At 42.6% G+C, this 17415-nt stretch overlaps 1 protein-coding gene across 1 annotated transcript in view; it reads left to right on the top strand.

The window, feature by feature from the left end:
• The window catches only part of ST6GALNAC3 (ST6 N-acetylgalactosaminide alpha-2,6-sialyltransferase 3), a 236083-nt gene extending 230138 nt beyond the window's left edge, over positions 1 to 5945 (top strand). Inside the window, exons 4-5 of the mRNA XM_044302370.1 lie at positions 5354 to 5461; positions 5759 to 5945. Coding sequence (XP_044158305.1) covers positions 5354 to 5461; positions 5759 to 5945 — 295 coding nt within the window. The remainder of the gene's footprint in view (positions 1 to 5353; positions 5462 to 5758) is intronic.
• Positions 5946 to 17415: the final 11470 nt, after the last annotated feature.

Raw genomic sequence — 17415 nt, 5'->3', positions numbered from 1 at the left:
ACTGAAAAAATGTTGAGGTCTTCCTCTCAGATAAGCTTCAGAGATGGTGATTATCTCCAACTTGAATCCAGTCTTGTGAGGATTGGAGCACATGGAATTGCTGCTGCACTCTGCTAACTCCAGACTAGAACGAACTAGACTGAGCCTAGGGGTGGATCCAGGAGGCACATGCAAGCTTCCTGTAGGGGCTGTGCCAGAGTTGGTTAACTCTGTCACTTCTATCCATAACCATACTGGGTAATCATGACCTTGAATCACAATAAATGAAATTAAATAAGGTGACAAACATTAGAGAACAAAACTATTTGCATGTACCCCCAGCTCTGGGGTACTGCACATGGAGTAAGGAGAAAACAGCCCTCTGTGTACTGTAAGTGCCAGTGGGATTCAGCATCATAAAGGTACAGACTTGGCGCCCAAAGTACCTTGAGGGGGCGAGGCGCAAATCAAAAGGGGGAGGAGGGCACTCAAATCGGTGTTGAGCACAGTGCCAACAGGGCAGCGCCTTAAAAAGTTTCAGAAGTTGACAAGTTGCCTTAATAGATGGTCGCCCCCTGGATATAGTGGAGATGACTGAGCTTACGGTGGCAGTGGTCGGAACTTTTAAATAAACACTATGGGAAATACTGATCCCAAGGGGACGGAGGGGTGGAAGGGTGCTTGACACAGGAGTCCTTACTTTGGTACCATGCCCTGCCCTCTCGCTAGGCGGAATGCATTGTATGGCTGTGTCACAGCATGTGTAATGGTTTCAAGGAAAGGTTTTTTCATTCACAGTTTGAATACTGAGGAATCTGAAAAGCGTAAGAGAGTACTGCGAGGTACCACGTTGGACTTGTTCTAATCCACATGAAATACATTTGGGTTTTATTGGGAATTCCTATTGGACCATATTTTTCTATTGGATTGGAAATGCTCTGAGGCAGTAATACTGTAAAGTGCGGTGCAATGAATCATTCCCTCTCACCGCACACAGGGGTCGGGCCGCACGCTGCTACACTGTACACAGCCCCAGTGACATTACACGAGCTGTATGTGCACATAGCTATAGCCTTATGCATATATATTACATGATTGTGTGTAGCGGCCCTCTTGACTGAAATGATGAATAGAAAAGGCAGAGAACGTAACGCAGACATATAGAGCAGGATATCACCGCCTGCAGTAACAGCAGCCAGAGATATGCTGCCTGCGGCTACACATCCAGCATAGAATTTCTTATCCTCGCATTCTCTGCCGTGAAATTGTGAGTAATAGATGCTGGGAGTTGTGGTTCTACAAAAAAAAAAAAGGCAGTGTTGGACTGGGGATCCTTGGACCCACCAGATTAAATTATTCTCGGGTTCAAACCCCCATATCATCAATAAATTCTAATAGGTTTTGATTGAAAGAAATAGACCCTAGTGGCGAGTGACTGTCTGCAAAGGAAGGTCCAATTTTTTTTTTCTTCTGGACCTTTGGGCCCCACCGGAGGATCCTCTGGTACTCAGGTGTGTTTTTGAGATAGATAGATCTATAGATAGCCAGATAGATAGATAGATAGATAGATAGATAGATAGATAGATAATAAATAGATATTAGATAGACAGATAGATAAATATTAGATAGATAGATAGATAGATAGATAGATAGATAGATAGATAGATAGAAAAAGAATCCAAGGTAGCACACTGATATCCGTGAAAAAAATTGTATTTTATTCACCCATGTGTAGACAGCTGTCAACACATGGGTGAATAAAATACCCTTTTTTTCACGGATATCAGTGTGCTGCCTTGGATTCTTTTTATATATATTCAGCTGGATCAATATCCGTGATCCGTCTCAAGGAATTGCACCACCTTGGATTTGTGTGCTGCTCATCTATTTTTTATACATAGATAGATAGATAGATAGATAGATAGATAGATAGATTGCTACTGGGGAAATAAACAGGTCCAACACCCTTTCACTGATTTTGGAGTGATGCCTTGTCATTTATTTTTAGATAGATAGATATTGGATAGACATACAGTCAGGTCCATAAATATTGGGACATTGTTCCAATTCAAAAAAATTTGGCTCTATTTGAAATGAACCAAACCAGATGTGCTTTACCTGCAGACTGTCAGCTTTAATTTGAGGGGATTTACATCCAAATCAGGTGAACGGTGCAGGAATTACAGCAGTTTGCATCTGTGCCTCCCACTCGTTAAGGGACCAAAAGTAATGGGACAATTGTCTTCTCGGCTGTTCCATGGCCGGGTGTGTTATTCCCTCATTATCCCAATTACAATGAGCAGATAAAAGGTCCAGAGGTCATTTCCAGTCTGCTATTTGCATTTGGAATCTGTTGCTGTCAACTCTCAAGATGAGATCCAAAGAGCTGCCACTATCAGTGAAGCCATCATTAGGCTGAAAAACACAACAAACCCATCAGAGAGATAGCAAAAACATCAGGCGCGGCCAAAACAACTGTTTGGAACATTCTTAAAAAGAAGGAACGCACCGGTGAGCTCAGCAACCCCAAAAGTCCTGGAAGACCACGGAAAACAACTGTGGTGGATGACCGAAGAATTCTTTCCCTGGTGAAGAAAACGCCCTTCACAACAGTTGGCCGGATCAAGAACCCTCTCCAGGAGGTAGGTGTATGTGTGTCAAAGTCAACAATCAAGAGAAGACTTCACCAGAGTGAATACAGAGGGTTCACCACAAGATGGAAACCATTGGTGAGCCTCAAAAACAGGAAGGCCAGATTGGAGTTTGCCAAACTATATCTAAAAAAGCCTTCACACTTCTGGAACAACATCCTATGGACAGATGAGACCAAGATCAACTTGTACCAGAGTGATGGGAAGAGAAGAGTATGGAGAAGGAAAGGAACTGCTCATGATCCTAAGCATACCACCTCATCAGTGAAGCATGGTGGTGGTAGTGTCATGGCGTGGGCATGTATGGCTGCCGATGGAACTGGTTCTCTTGTATTTATTGATGATGTGACTGCTGACAAAAGCAGCAGGATGGATTCTGAAGTGTTTCAGACAATATTATCTGCTCATATTCAGCCAAATGCTTCAGAACTCATTGGACGGCGCTTCACAGTGCAGATGGACAATGACCCAAAGCATACTGCAAAAGCAACCAAAGAGTTTTTTAAGGGAAAGAAGTGGAATGTTATGCAATGGCCGAGTCAATCACCGGACCTGAATCCGATTGCATTTCACTTGCTGAAGACAAAACTGAAGGGAAAATGCCCCAAGAACAAGCAGGAACTGAAGACAGTTGCAGTAGAGGCCTGGCCGAGCATCACCAGGGATGAAACCCAGCGTCTGGTGATGTCTATGCGTTCCAGACTTCAGGCTGTAATTGACTGCAAAGGATTCGCAACCAAGTATTAAAAAGTAAAAGTTTGATTTATGATTATTATTCTGTCCCATTACTTTTGGTCCCTTAACAAGTAGGAGGCACATATGCAAACTGCTGTAATTCCTGCACCGTTCTCCTGATCTGGATGTAAATGCCCTCAGATTACAGCTGACAGTCTGCAGGTAAAGCACATCTTGTTTGTTTCATTTCAAATCCATTGTGGTGGTGAATAGAGCCACAAATGTTAGAATTATGTAGATGTCCCAATATATATGGACCTGACTGTATGTATATAGATATAGATAGACAGATAAATATTAGAAAGATAGATAGATAGATTGCAACTGGGGAAATAAATGGGTCCAACACCCTTTTACTGATTTTGGAGTAATGCCTCATCATTTATTTTTAAATAGATAGGTAATAAAATTAGATAGTCGGACTTATAGATAGATATGGGATATAAACATAGATAGATAGATAGAATTAGATAGACAGACGGATAGATACATTCTGTAGCTGCAGTGAGTACATAGGACACAGATGGGGATAAAGCCGCCAGATCCCATTGTATCAGCCTCGCCTCGTACATTTCCATCAGCAGGGTTTTCTTATCCTCTTAATCTTATTCTATTAGATCTTTTCTTCCTCTCGTATTTTCGCCTGTAAATCTTCCTTCTTTTGTATTTCACCATCTTGTCTCCACAACAAGTCATTAACCCGCGGACCCTCATTTCCTTGCAGGCTGCGTGGGTTCATTGTCGGAGCCGGCGCTCTCAGACGCCCCTCTCCATGTCTCATGTACCAGCTGTAATTTATTCCCCCCACCCCTGGCCTGGCAGAGGAGGAGATTCTTTTTCTCCTTGCCATCCAGTAATTGGTAGTGGGACAGTTTTGGGGACATATTTCTGTCTACCTATTCATCTGTAGGATTTTGATTCCATTTGAAATGAATGTTGTAAACCCTGGGTCGAGAAACTAATAGAATTTTCTACACTTACCTGCTGATCCACAGCCCGCAGGCGAGATTGGGTGTCAGCCGGCAGTCAACTTGTAGATTGGAGCAATACTGTAAAAAAAAAAAAAAAAAAAAAAAAACTGGAATGAAAAACATCCCTTCGCCGCTCGTACGGAAAGGTACAAATTGTATCTGCGTGGGAACGCAGAACAGAGAATCCACACTCCGCTCTGTTCTTCTGTACATGCCTGCATCCATGCTGAAATTAAAGGGCATGTCTATTTTCACACCATTTCTTTGCAGCTGACTATAGGTGTGCATAGACCTTACATTGCTGTCTGCCAAACGCTCGTTCACCAACAGCTATTCCTCCTGACTTCCATACACATGCACGCTCAGCCGAGAGTGCATGTGTTTTCTATAGGGAGAGTCGCTGCCAGAAAGAAAAATAATTGGGCATAATGGAATCCAACATGCCCAAGCCTTCTTTCTACTGACAGTGCCCCCCCAACCCCCCCCCCCCCCCCCCCCTATGCATATTAGATAGTCATCCAAATCCTGAGCTGCAATACTGGATCATACTGTAACCTTTAATTCCTATCCAAGGAGTAACATTTAGAAACAGAAAAATTATCCATAGTCCCAAAGCTGTGTCTGGAATCTGCAATATCCAACACAGCAGATGACAAAAAAGTAGGGTAAAATATAAAATTACCACTTCCTGCAGCAACCACAAGAGGGGGCTTATGAGCTCTCTCCATGCAGCTTACTAGATAGTACCATAGTATTCAGTGAGCTCGTCAGCTCCCTCTAATGGTGGCTGCAGATGATCAGAATTTCATTATTTAAATCTTTTTATGTTTATGAAGCAGATTTGGAGCTCTGTATCGGAAAAGCGTAGCTCAGATCACTAGAAAGATGTATGAGTCGTCATGGAACATTGGACTGAAAAACTTTTAGTTGTAACGACGCACATTTCATAGTGTGATGATCACAGGTACAACGAGTGCACAGTACACAGGATGTGACCCGGTTTTCCTTCTCTTGCAGAGTCCAGTCAGGATCCTATCTCAGCACTGGTTGGTTCACCTTGATTCTTGCGATGGACGCCTGTGAGGGAATCCACGTTTATGGAATGATCAATGATACATATTGCCGGTAAGAGCATTTGGGGGTAATTGTCATGATTTAAAGGCACAGTAACCCATGGGCCAATTTCCCCGTTGATAACAGTACAGGTCCTATGGAGAATGGAATCATCCCCTCAGTAGCACAGTGTGGATGGGACCCACAGAGGATGGACGCCCGTCTCTCCAGGGGCCCCGTATGAGTGTGGTTTTATGATATAAATTGGTTTGAGTGAAGGTCATGCCCCCACTTGAGTAGAATATGACCACAGCCACGTCTTCGCACCTCCCGTCTTATCCAACTAATTTTGTACAATCATCATCTTAGGTCAAACGGCCTCCGAAAAGTTCCTTATCATTACTACGAACCAGGACGCTATGAATGTGAGGAGTATATCCTACATGAAAACGCCCCGTATGGAGGACACCGATTCATCACCGAGAAACGAGTATTTGCCAAGTGGGCGAAGACGCACAATATAACGTTCAGCCACCCGGACTGGTCGTTACCTTGAGATTTCGGATCAAGCAACGAATTATCACCACATAAAGAGCCTCAAACACAACAGAAAATACTGAGCGGGGGAGTAGGACATATTGAGCATTACAAAAACGTTATGCCTCCGTGGGTAAGACATATCACGTTAGAGCAAGGAGTAACCAAGAGTCCTCAACTACAACTCCTATCATGGACCATAATCTCACCATGGGGGGAATTTATCATAGACCAGTGTAAAATGTTGGTCTAAGAGGATGCACAGGTCTCATTATAAATTGGCGCATCCTCCAGCAGTCCGTGCGCCTAAATTAAAACAAGCGCCAGCTCGGAGCACAAAACTGTCATAAATGAAAATATATATGGCCCTGCCCCTCACCATTGCCACCCCCCCCCCCATCCTTTCGGAAGAGTGGTGAGGTCGGTGTAGTAATGCCAATCACACCTGGATTTAAGTTTGCAACAAAGTTTGCAACTTTTTTTATGCCACAAATCTGGCATGGGGGAATGCTACCCTCCCACCATGTTCCTTCAATTTTTTGTGCTAATTCATTTCATAATATAGCTTTATAGTGTTTAGGGCTCTGGTTTTTTGATACAGAGCTCCAAATTCCCTGATTGTGTAAAATTCTGGCCACCTGCAGCCACCACTAGGTGGAGCTATGTACTGTTCTGCTGTTGTATTATTAAGTTCAGTGTACATACAGAATGCAGGAAGCTCCCCCTAGTGGCGGCTGCAGGCAGACAAATTTTAGCATTTATCTCTGGGTTTATGCAGTGGATTTGGAGCAACTTCAACCACTATAAAGATATATTAGGAAATAAACACTATTTTTATTTTATTTAACCAATTCCTTGCTTATTCAAGGGTAGTCATTGACTTTAACTTATCAGTGCTTAGCCGGGTGTTCTACCCAAGCTGGGCTGATGGGTGTGCCCTCTGAACACCCCAATCCACACAATGCTGATCAATAGCCCAAAATGTAGTGAGCAATACATGTCAGCGACCCTGCCCTCCTTGCCATATAGCAGCAATAAGCAGGCCAATGTGTCGGAGTAGACCTTTCAGGGAGCCAAGTGTATCCCTTAAAGAGGACCCGTCTCCTCTCCTGACATGTCTGTTTTACTAAATGCATTTATTTTTCATGACGTTACAATTCTGGAGCATCTTTTCATAAAGCTCTGCATTGTGCGGTTCCTCTGTTATTCCTCCTGGAAATGTATGAATGAACTGATAACTGGGCATGACTAATTGGGGCGTGTCCCTACACATTATCCAATCAGGGACACGCCCATTTGTCAGTTAATTCAGAAATATACAGGAGGAATAGCAGAGAAACGGCACCACACAGTTATTGGAAAATATGTGCCGGAATTGTTAATTCACTGAGAATGCTAAAAATGGACATATCAGGCGAGGCAGCGATGAGACATTTTGCTCCCATCTGGCCCGGTGCCAACAGAGGAATCGGGTTAGGAGCACAAATAATATAATCCAACATGGCGACACATCTGTGCAATATACACAATACTTCCTTCTTCTGTAAGATGGCAAAAAATGTCGTTCACCACTCAAGAAGCCGGGAGGATGTCCCGAGAATGCTTGGCGCTGGTCATGATGAGACATTTTCCTGGCGTGTGACCTGGGATGGAGCGCTGGTCCACATGACTATTTCGTGACTAACATGGTGGCACATGATCCTGCCCGCCGCTCAGCTCATCGACACTGCTGTAATAACCACCGATACTGTGAACCAATACTTGACATAACGATGCTTTAAAGGACCTTCATCTTTGTAGAAACTCAAAAAGTTTTCTAATTTTTTTTATGAAGCATGAAAAAAATCATCATGTGAGCAAGTATTTTTATATCTATCTATTTTTTTAAGCTATTTGTCTGGGGGGGGCCTTATTTTTATACATATCTACTTCACGTCCGCAATACCTCTAAGCCTTGTGCACATAAGGAAGTTTTTGTTGCTCCTAGCAACCAATCACAGCACAGCTTTCATTTCATATCCTAACCTTGGTATATGAAAGCTGAGCTGTGATTGGTTGCTAGGGCAACCAGGACCGCTAGTATTTAACAATTTGGCTTGTAATGTTGTGGTTGTGTGGGTTACGTCTAGTGATTTTTATATTGTCTTTGTAAGGTTGTACATTGAATACAGTTATAATCATAAATATCATCGAGTCAGGTCTTTTCTACAGGAATGGTGCCCATCTGTGGTCACAAGGCAAATCTTGGTATTTTAAAGGCTATGTACACCTTTGGGGGCAATTTGTTTATGATTGCATTGTACTAATTTTGAGCTAAAAAATCATTTCTTTCAATTGATCTTTATTAAAAATGTTGAGCCCTTTTCTCTGTACAGCCTTGAGATTTTCTAGTAGCAAGATCTGAATTTTCACTGTGTTCTGTGAGGCAGCTTTAGCTCAAGAGCTCCTTATCTCTGATCTCTGACCTTATAAACACTCATTATAGCTCAATTCTTATCTTACTCATAAGAATGTGGCTCTCATAAGAATGTGGCTTAAATAAGTGTCTATGACCTTTTAGTAATTTAGAGATAAGTTTTATTAGAAGATTGGAAGGATTCACACAGCTAGAAAAACAGTTAACCCTTTGTGAGAGAACGGCTCAATATTTTTAATAAAGGCCAACAAAAAAAAAGATTTTTAGCTCAAAATGAGTAAAATGCAATCATAAATAAATTGCCCCCGAAGGTGTACATAGCCTTTTTTAAAAACACACAACCATTGCAATTGGCCTAGGTCTGTGATGGCTAACCTCCAAAACTACAACTCCCAAGATGCACACTTGCTTGGCTGTTCTAAGAACTCTATAGAAATGAATGGAGCATGCTGGAAGTCGTAGTTTCACCACAGCTGGAATGCCAGAGGTTAGCCATAACTGGCCTAAGGTGTCAAATCTGTCTGACAGAAAAACGGGCCTTGTTGCCCATAGCAACCATTTACAGTGCGGCTTGACAAGAGATTTTCTGGGACTGTAATATTGATGGCTTCTTAGAGTAGACCATTAAAGGGGTTGTCCCATAGGAGATGCCATAATTGTCCAATAGGTGTTTATCCCACCCAGTGAGTTGTTCATATCACAGCCGCCAGGTGACGCTGCATTACAATACTGCAAAGTCATCTGGTAGCGCATTGCTGTTTGCAGATTAAAGGGGTATTCCAGCTTTTAGATATTGATGGCCTATTCTCTGGAAAGGTCATGAGTATCAGATCAATGGGGGTCTAAAACCCGGCACCCCCATGATCAGTTGTTTTTAATAGCCGCCGGCCCCGGAAACATAACAGTGGATAGAGGCAGAAGACTCGGTGGAGATGTCGGGTGTCAAACCCCTAACTGATCTGATAGTGATTATCAATATTTAAAAACTAGACAACTTTTTAAATTTGGTGTAAACCCCAGTGTAAAAATGTGATTCTCAGTTGCCGCCACCTATAGGAGAGATGGCCATGCATGTATGTGGCCCTTTTCACTAAAGTGGCTCAAAATAGAGTCTTAAGATGTGAGGCCACCTCTCCACCTCTTCTCAGCAGGATACAATCACCAAACCGCCTCCTGTGAGGGTGGGTGGTCAAGGCCCCCTAAGTCTCTAAGGTGGTGGACTCCAGGGTCCATTCTCCGTATTATTCATGTCTTCTGACAGTAAATGACCTTGCAGCATATAAGGGTTATACCCATCTCATTGATAGCTAATATTACTAGGATATGTCCTCAATGTCAGATAGGTGCTGGTCCCAACCCTGTGACCTGCTCTTATGTCCAAAGTAGGTCCCCCATAATGAAGGAGAGTGCTTCTTGCACGTGTGAAGTGCTTTCCATTCACTGCTATTGGAGATCCAAAAATAACTGAGCGAGCGCACTCAGCTATTTTTAGAAGTCCAATAGCAGTGAATGGAGAGCGCACCGAACATGGGCAGCCACCTCTCCATTCACCGCTAAGAGACTTCAGCTCAGCTATATTCGGGACACCTATGGTGGTCACGCTAGCACGGTGCGCCCGCCTTCATTTTGGGCCGCCCATTCTATAGTTTGGAGCAGATTCTAGAGGTGGGACCCGCACCTATCTGACATTGATTGCATATCCTAGCTATATGTCACCAATGTCTGAAATGAGACAACCCATTTAAAGGGGTTATCCGACCCCTGAAATGCCCCCCATATGCCCGGGCTCCTCACACACAATGTGATTACCTGGCTCCCCAGCACCCACGTTGCTTCTGAAGCCCACACAGCCACTGCTGCGCCTCACTGTCACGCGGATGAAAACATCCGGCGTCGGGTGGGCATGGGGCAGCCAATGGCAGGCGGTGACAGGGACGAGCCTCCCTAGCATCTCTGGTGATGGGTGCCATTCCCAGATGGTACCGTGATACCGTGAATGATAGTGTACATTCCCTCAGCCACAGTACAAACAGCGGCAACAAAAGAACAAAGTGAAAAACTAAAACTGAGAGAACAGTACACGAAGCTATGAAATTCCTGCGCGGCTTTCTTTTTAGTACATGTGAACTGCAAAAACTTGAAATTAAATAAGTTCTGAACTATAGACAATGAAAGCTGTAGTGACAATTTACCAGTGACGACAAATATATCGTAGGTTACGTTTTTAATGTGTATTTTTTATGTGTCGGTGCCAGTCACTGGTGGTTTTTAATACTCACCTTTTATATTATTTTATACCTTTTTCAAGGTCATTTAATTTAATGGGGTTCTCCAATACCTTAAAATTGATGCCTATCCTATTGGTGAGCGTCCAACTTCCAGAGTGAAGGGTCCATTTATTATTTACACAGGCGTAGAGGTCCGTCTAGGTGGCCGGCTATGCCTGGCTCTGCAGCTTGTCCCATTCAAGTCAAATTTAGTGTCAAAGGCGCCATGACACCTTCTCTGTGCTCCAGAAATCCGAACCCCCTCTGCTCAAAATGTGATGGCCTATCCTAAGAACAGGTCAGGTCTTCAATGTTAAAGTCCTGGAGAGCCCCTTTAATATTGTTCCTATGTAGCAGTAATGTTCCACTGCTGTGGTCTGCAGCCTGCGGCTCTTCACCTGTTGTGAAACTACTCCTCCCAGCACGAAGGCTGCCACAGCACTGCTGGGTGTTGTAGTTTTAGAACAGCTGGGGAGCCTTAGGATGCAGACCCCATTTATAATACTACATTTTGTATTAATTTCAGTCACCAGTGTAAATAATGTAAAGGCACATGGCACAGCACGGAGCCCGTGTAGCAGCAAGCAGAGTCCCTATGGTTCTGTACTAAGTGTGTAAGCACATGATGCCTCCATATGGCAGTACACTACAGAGATCATCTCCTATAGAAGCAGTGCTTCTAAGGTAGAATACTGCCATAACCCAGCATCCATTCAAGCATATCACTGTATGCCTGCATAATAAATTGAAGGCATGTGATGGTACAATATGGTCCCATAGACTTCTATGGCCGCTGGATGCATGCAACTCAGAGCCGTGACTACATTAAAGGGGTTGTCCGGCCATATATCCTGATAGGTCAACAATATCTGATGCGTAGAGGCCGTCACCCGGCACCCCTGCCGATCAGCTGGAGAAAGTGCAGTGTAATGACAAGTACTCGCTCCATTCACTTGCTTACACTGCACCACCACTCCACAGGAGACAACGCGCGGTGTAATGACCAGGAAGTGGCAATCACATGGAGTGCCGTCTTCTCTTCAAACAGCTGTTCAGCGGGAGTGCCAGGGGTCAGACCCCCACCGATCAGATATTGATGATCGCTGCACAACCTCTTTAAGTATGGACACATTAGGGGGGAAATCTATTAAATCTGGCATTTCATATACCAGTCCCGGAGTAAGATGCGTGAAAGTTTTTAAGAGGTGCAGGTCTGTTAAAAAATTTGGCGCATCTTCTGACAGTCCATGCGGAAGTAACTCTTTGCCAGCTATGAGCTGACATTATTTTGCAGTATACTGTAGTTTATGCCAGTTACTGGCCTCCCCTGCTAAATCTTCCCCACTTTTTTTAAAAACTGGTGAAAGAAGTGCAATATAAAAAATTTTGCACATTTTTGTGCAAAAGTAGCATCCGCCAAAATGTGCAACATTGTTGTTCTTCAACAGGGATCAGTAACCTCTGTAAAACATCAGATCAGATAATAAATCCCCCCCCCCCCCATTGTCTTATAAATGTATCTGTAGACATGGAATACAAGGAACAAAAGATAATTTGCCCGTCCGAGAACATTGTATCTTTTTTGTACATCTTATGTAGCGATATTTCAAATTTGTTTGTTTTTTCTATAAATTCATTGGGAATGCCCATGAAGCATTTTTGTATTATGTTTTATATAAATAAAAATAAAAGTGAAATATTAGCGGTTCTTGGGTTTTACTTATGGCGATGCGTTAAACAGGTATTTTAATATTGATGGCCTTAGGATAAGCCATCAATACCCGAACTCATCCCCACCGATTATCTGTTTCAGAGTATCTTTGGCAGTGGAATTAAACAGCTCCACATCCATTGATTTTTAAAGTGGAAAAGCACTTTAAAGTACCTTGGAACCGAAGCTGAGTTCGGTTTCAAGTTTTAAAGTGGTTTTAAACTTTAAAAATCAACTACCGAAGTGATTCAACAAAGTCACACGCTACTTCACGAATAACTTACTTCGACTCAGTATTTGTTCTGTCTTCTTACACGTTCACACAGTGTGCAGTCTGACATTAAGCATAAACCATTCCTGTCTTCCAAATGAAAGGACTGTTCTTTGTAGTCTAACTTGGTTATTGATCAACATTGATTGATAAAACAGGATTGTTGATTGGAAAAACAGGATTGTTTGGTAAAACTACAAGAATACAAATAGCATATACTGTATAAGTATAAAGTATAGATAGCATGTACTATAACATTTGCATTAACACTTAAGCCCATGGTTAAATGGCTTCCTGTACATAAGATTACATGTCTAGCTAACAGTAGTAACAACTCCCTGAGTAACAATTATAACTAGCTGAACAGCTCTGCATAACATATGTCCCTGAAACAAAGGTAAATCTCTCACCAGATATGCCTTTACAAGCATGGTGGAGTTTGAGAAGTAGATATGCAAAAGGAAAGCTCTGCTGATGTGTCCTGGAGACTGAAGGCTTCTCTTTCCCAGGATGCTTTGCACTCCCACAATGCTTTGCACCACCCACAATGCAGCAGTCTTTGTAACAAGAAAAACAAAGTGTATTACAACTTAACACCGCTAGCTGGTGGTATAACCACACTAATCACTACAGAAATACCAAAACTGAGGCAGACGTAATCTGTAATGATTCTCAAACTTGGCTGGGCAGAACAGTATTATTCCGAAGTTTTGAACATAGCAGCTTCAGATGAAGCATCCGAAGCTCGCTTCACTCAACACTACTCCCTGACCTGCCTCCCTTGCGTCACTTGACCATTTGTCAGGACACAAAGGGAGTAGGTCACCTCTGCGGCTAGCGATTGGCTGCGGCGGTGTCAAACAGGAGATTTACATGTGTGAAGCCCAGCAGAGCATCCGAGGCTAGGGAGAGAACGGGACAGAAGTCAGCATCGGGAAACAGGTACAGTAAGTATGCTTCCTTTCGCAGGTCTGCCCAAGAGTGGCGGAGCGAGAAACCCTTCACAAAGGTGCAAAACCCCTTTAAAGCTTGGATAAACATTTCAGAAAATAAAAAAGGTATTGTACAGTGTTGTTTTCTTTGCATCCAGTAAGAGGGATCCCCAATCAGCTATAACTTGTAGGTGATTCCATTCCCCTATTGTCTCTGTGATGCACAGATGTGGGGGTCCTCCAGCCAGAGAGCGAAGTGGCCTTTCTGGATAATAGAAGAAGGTTGTGTATGAGGAACTCAAGGGAATGAAGTAACACATGGCTACATCAGACTACACAGGGTTTGTTTGTAGTCTGTAACCACGGAAACACACATTTTAAATCAATGACAAATGTGTCTAGCTGATACTAGATGATAAATCGGGTGCACCTTTAGACTGAAGTCCACATTTTTGACACCTATTAGGTGCCTTTTTTTTGCCAAAATCATGCACCTGCATCATTGACAAACCGCGCCTCGCATTCTTATGATTGTAGTATATCAAGGCTGTCTGTTACCAGACAGATTCTTCCGAAGAGGTTCAGCTGCACCCCACTTTGATGCGTCTATATTGTGGGGTGTGGGCAGGTGATTATCGCAAGGCAATCGCTCTTATTCCCCTATCTCATCTGAATAAGGGCACACAAATGTTTTTTCTTTCTGTGTCCGTTCCGTTTTTTCTTTTTGCGTGACGTATGCGGAACCATTCATTTCAATGGGTAAGCAAAAAAAAAAAAAACGGAAGTTACTCCGTGTGCATTCCATTTCCGTATGTCCATTCCGCCAATAAATAGAACATGTCCTATTATTGTTTGCATAACGGACAAGGATAGGACTGTTCTATTAAGGGGCAGCTGTTCTGTTCCACAAAATACGAAATGCACACGGACGTCATCCGTATATTTTTTTTTTTGCAGTTCCGTTTTTTGCGGACCGAAAAATATATATACGATCGTGTACATGAGGCAAAAAAGGGTTGAGATAATTAAAGGGCTTGTCCAGGATTTGGAAACTTTCTGATCTGTATATACATATGCCTCTATGGTAAAACTGTTGGGGGGGGGGGGTGTATGACGACAAGCTTGTTGACTGTTTCTAATAGCGACCAGCAGAATTATGAAGGCAGCTCTGGAGTATATAATAAAGGAGCAATACAGGATAAGTAAAATAGTGCATTCACAAAGTCACTCAACTTTTGTATGTGGCCTATTGATAGACTGCGCTAAACAGTCAGGGGCTCATATACTTTTCTTTCAGGGCGTTCTGTGCGCCCCCTATACATATATACAGTGGTATTCCTATCTTGTTCAGGCTCTATCTAGTGTCGTGCAGCTTTCTTCAATTATTCTTTGGAAGAATGTTATTTGCCTGATTATAATTCTGATTCTTTGTGTCTATTCTTTCTTATTTCAGAATGCAGAACATGGCGCGCCGGCCGCGTGCCATCGCGGTGCGATTATTACCCCATCACAATCACTGCCAGCTTCAAAGCAACGTATTAGATAATGCAGATAATGCCAGCATTGTGAAGCCGCTGTCAGGAAAAAAATGAGATTCTGTTATTTCATTATGTGTTTTCTTGCTTCAGCTGAATATTTTGTTGGGTAAGTTACAACCTGTCCTACAAGGCTTTATCACTTCAGCCTGAGGACTGTCATGGAAGCCGGCAGGAGGGAGAGCTATTGCCGTATTTAAGTCAAAATCTGTGAATTGTCTTGTGTCTTTCCTTTTTTTTTTTTTTATTCCCTTGCAAACAAGACGTAGAAAGGTAAAGTCACGGAGGAGACTGGCACCACGGGGAGATTTCACTATAACACCAATTTACATCAGTGGATGAATGCAAAGTTACATTTACAATACAGACGGCGGCTGCTGACGAGATGAAAACCGGTCCCTGCGCTGAATCTAATCTAGAAAATAAGACTCCAGCAGCCAAAGTACTAACGACTCTTAAAAATGATAAATCGTTCAATATTTATGCTTTAAAATACAATTGACACAAAAACAGAAGAGCTCCTTACACAGTCCACGCCTGGTTACTGCAGCTTTGTCTGGTTACTTGAATGGAGGAGCGTTGTAGTACCATTTATGGCCACTACACAGTGTATTGAGCTATGCTGTTCCGATGCACAGCCTCCTGCAAACAGCTGATCGGTGGGGGTGCTGGGAATCAGACCCCTGCCAATCTGATATCGATGACCTATCCTAAACATAGACTGAAAAACCATTTTAACGAATAATTTTTATTTTTTTTATCTTTTTTTACTTCTGCATTTTGAAAACCATACTTTTTTTTAGGGGGGTTTGCATATCGTTTAACCTTAAAAAAAAATTTATGGTAGAAGGCAATATTGTTTTAAACATATTCTTATGGCTTCGCTCACATCACCGTTCAGCCTTTCCGTTAAGGACAGATTCGGCACATAACTGAGCCGAACGGAGTCCACGGGCCCCATAGACTATAATGGGGTCCGTCAGGTTTCTGCTCAGAAGAAGATTTTTGAAGCGGAGACAAAAGTCCTGCATGCACAACTTTTATCTCTGCTCAAAAATCTTCTTCTGAGCGGAAACCTAACGGACCCCATTATAGTCTATGGGGCCCGTGGGCTCCGTTCGGCTCAGTTATGTGCCGAATCCGTCCTTTCTGTTTTTCTGCCCCTAAAGGCTGAACGGTGATGTGAACGAAGCCTATGTAGTATAAATTACCCAGTTCTATACTGATACAAAATGTATAATTTTTTTTTATATACCGGTATAATTGTTCTGGCAGAACAAAAACACTTTTTTCTAGAAAACAATATAGTTCTGTGTCGCTACATCAAAGGCTCCTAACATTTTTATTAAGGCTTGAAGTTTTCATTGGTAACATTTTAGAGTGTTACGATTTTTTGATCACTTTCTATTCTGTGTTTTCTGATGTGAATCAAAGCCAGCATTTTTTTTTTACTTTTTTTTTCACTATGCAGGATAACTAACGTGTCCATATTATCATGTGGGCTGTTAAGAATGCAGTGATATAGTATGTATAGTTATTTTTTTAAGTTTTTCTTCAAAAATAAAGGACTTTTTATGTGAAAAGTTAAATTTGGAAGTTAAATAACACTTCTAGGGTTGAGCGAATCGAAGTATCCGAATTGGACTTCGGTCCGAATTTCAAGGAAAATTAAATTCCCCACGAAGTTGGATTTCCTCGTACTTTGTGGTAACAAATAAATTTTCCCTGAAATGGCGTAAAAAAGAAACAAAATCTTGTGCACGGTGACGTATGACGTCACCATGCCGGCCAGCGTGATGACGTATGACGCACCACGCGGGGATCTTCAATCAAGATGGTCGCGGTGGCTTCTTCGCGCTCAAATGAATAAAGTGAGAATTTAACCCCTGAAAGCCCTCATTTTTAATCTTAGATGCCGCGATCCGCAAATAACACGCCCTCTGAGGGGCTCAATGACAGGGATCTGCGCAATGACCGTTCCCCATCATTGCGCCCGCTACTTACAAAGAAATGCACTTCTTGACAAAGTAATTTGTCATGAAGTGAATTTCTTTGTGAAATTCGGCAAAACAGCCGAATCAAATTTTTCATAACTTTGCTCATCACTAAACACTTCCATATAATTTGACATAATTTTAGGCCTCAAGCGCACGACTCTATTTTTGGTCCTCATCCGTTCCCACTTGGACTCATTTCTATGGGGCCACAAAAAATGCAGACAGCCGAGCCTCAAATGATAGAACTTGTCCTATTCTTGGCATTTCTACTATGAGGCCAGCGAACAGTGATGGATGCACACGCCCGATATCTGAATTTTACGGACCTGCGGTTTTTCGAACTGCAAAACGGATGCATTC

Source organism: Bufo gargarizans, chromosome 7 (assembly GCF_014858855.1).
Source record: "Bufo gargarizans isolate SCDJY-AF-19 chromosome 7, ASM1485885v1, whole genome shotgun sequence".
In the NCBI taxonomy this organism is placed as follows: domain Eukaryota; kingdom Metazoa; phylum Chordata; class Amphibia; order Anura; family Bufonidae; genus Bufo; species Bufo gargarizans.
This window is presented reverse-complemented; position numbering and strand designations above follow the sequence as displayed.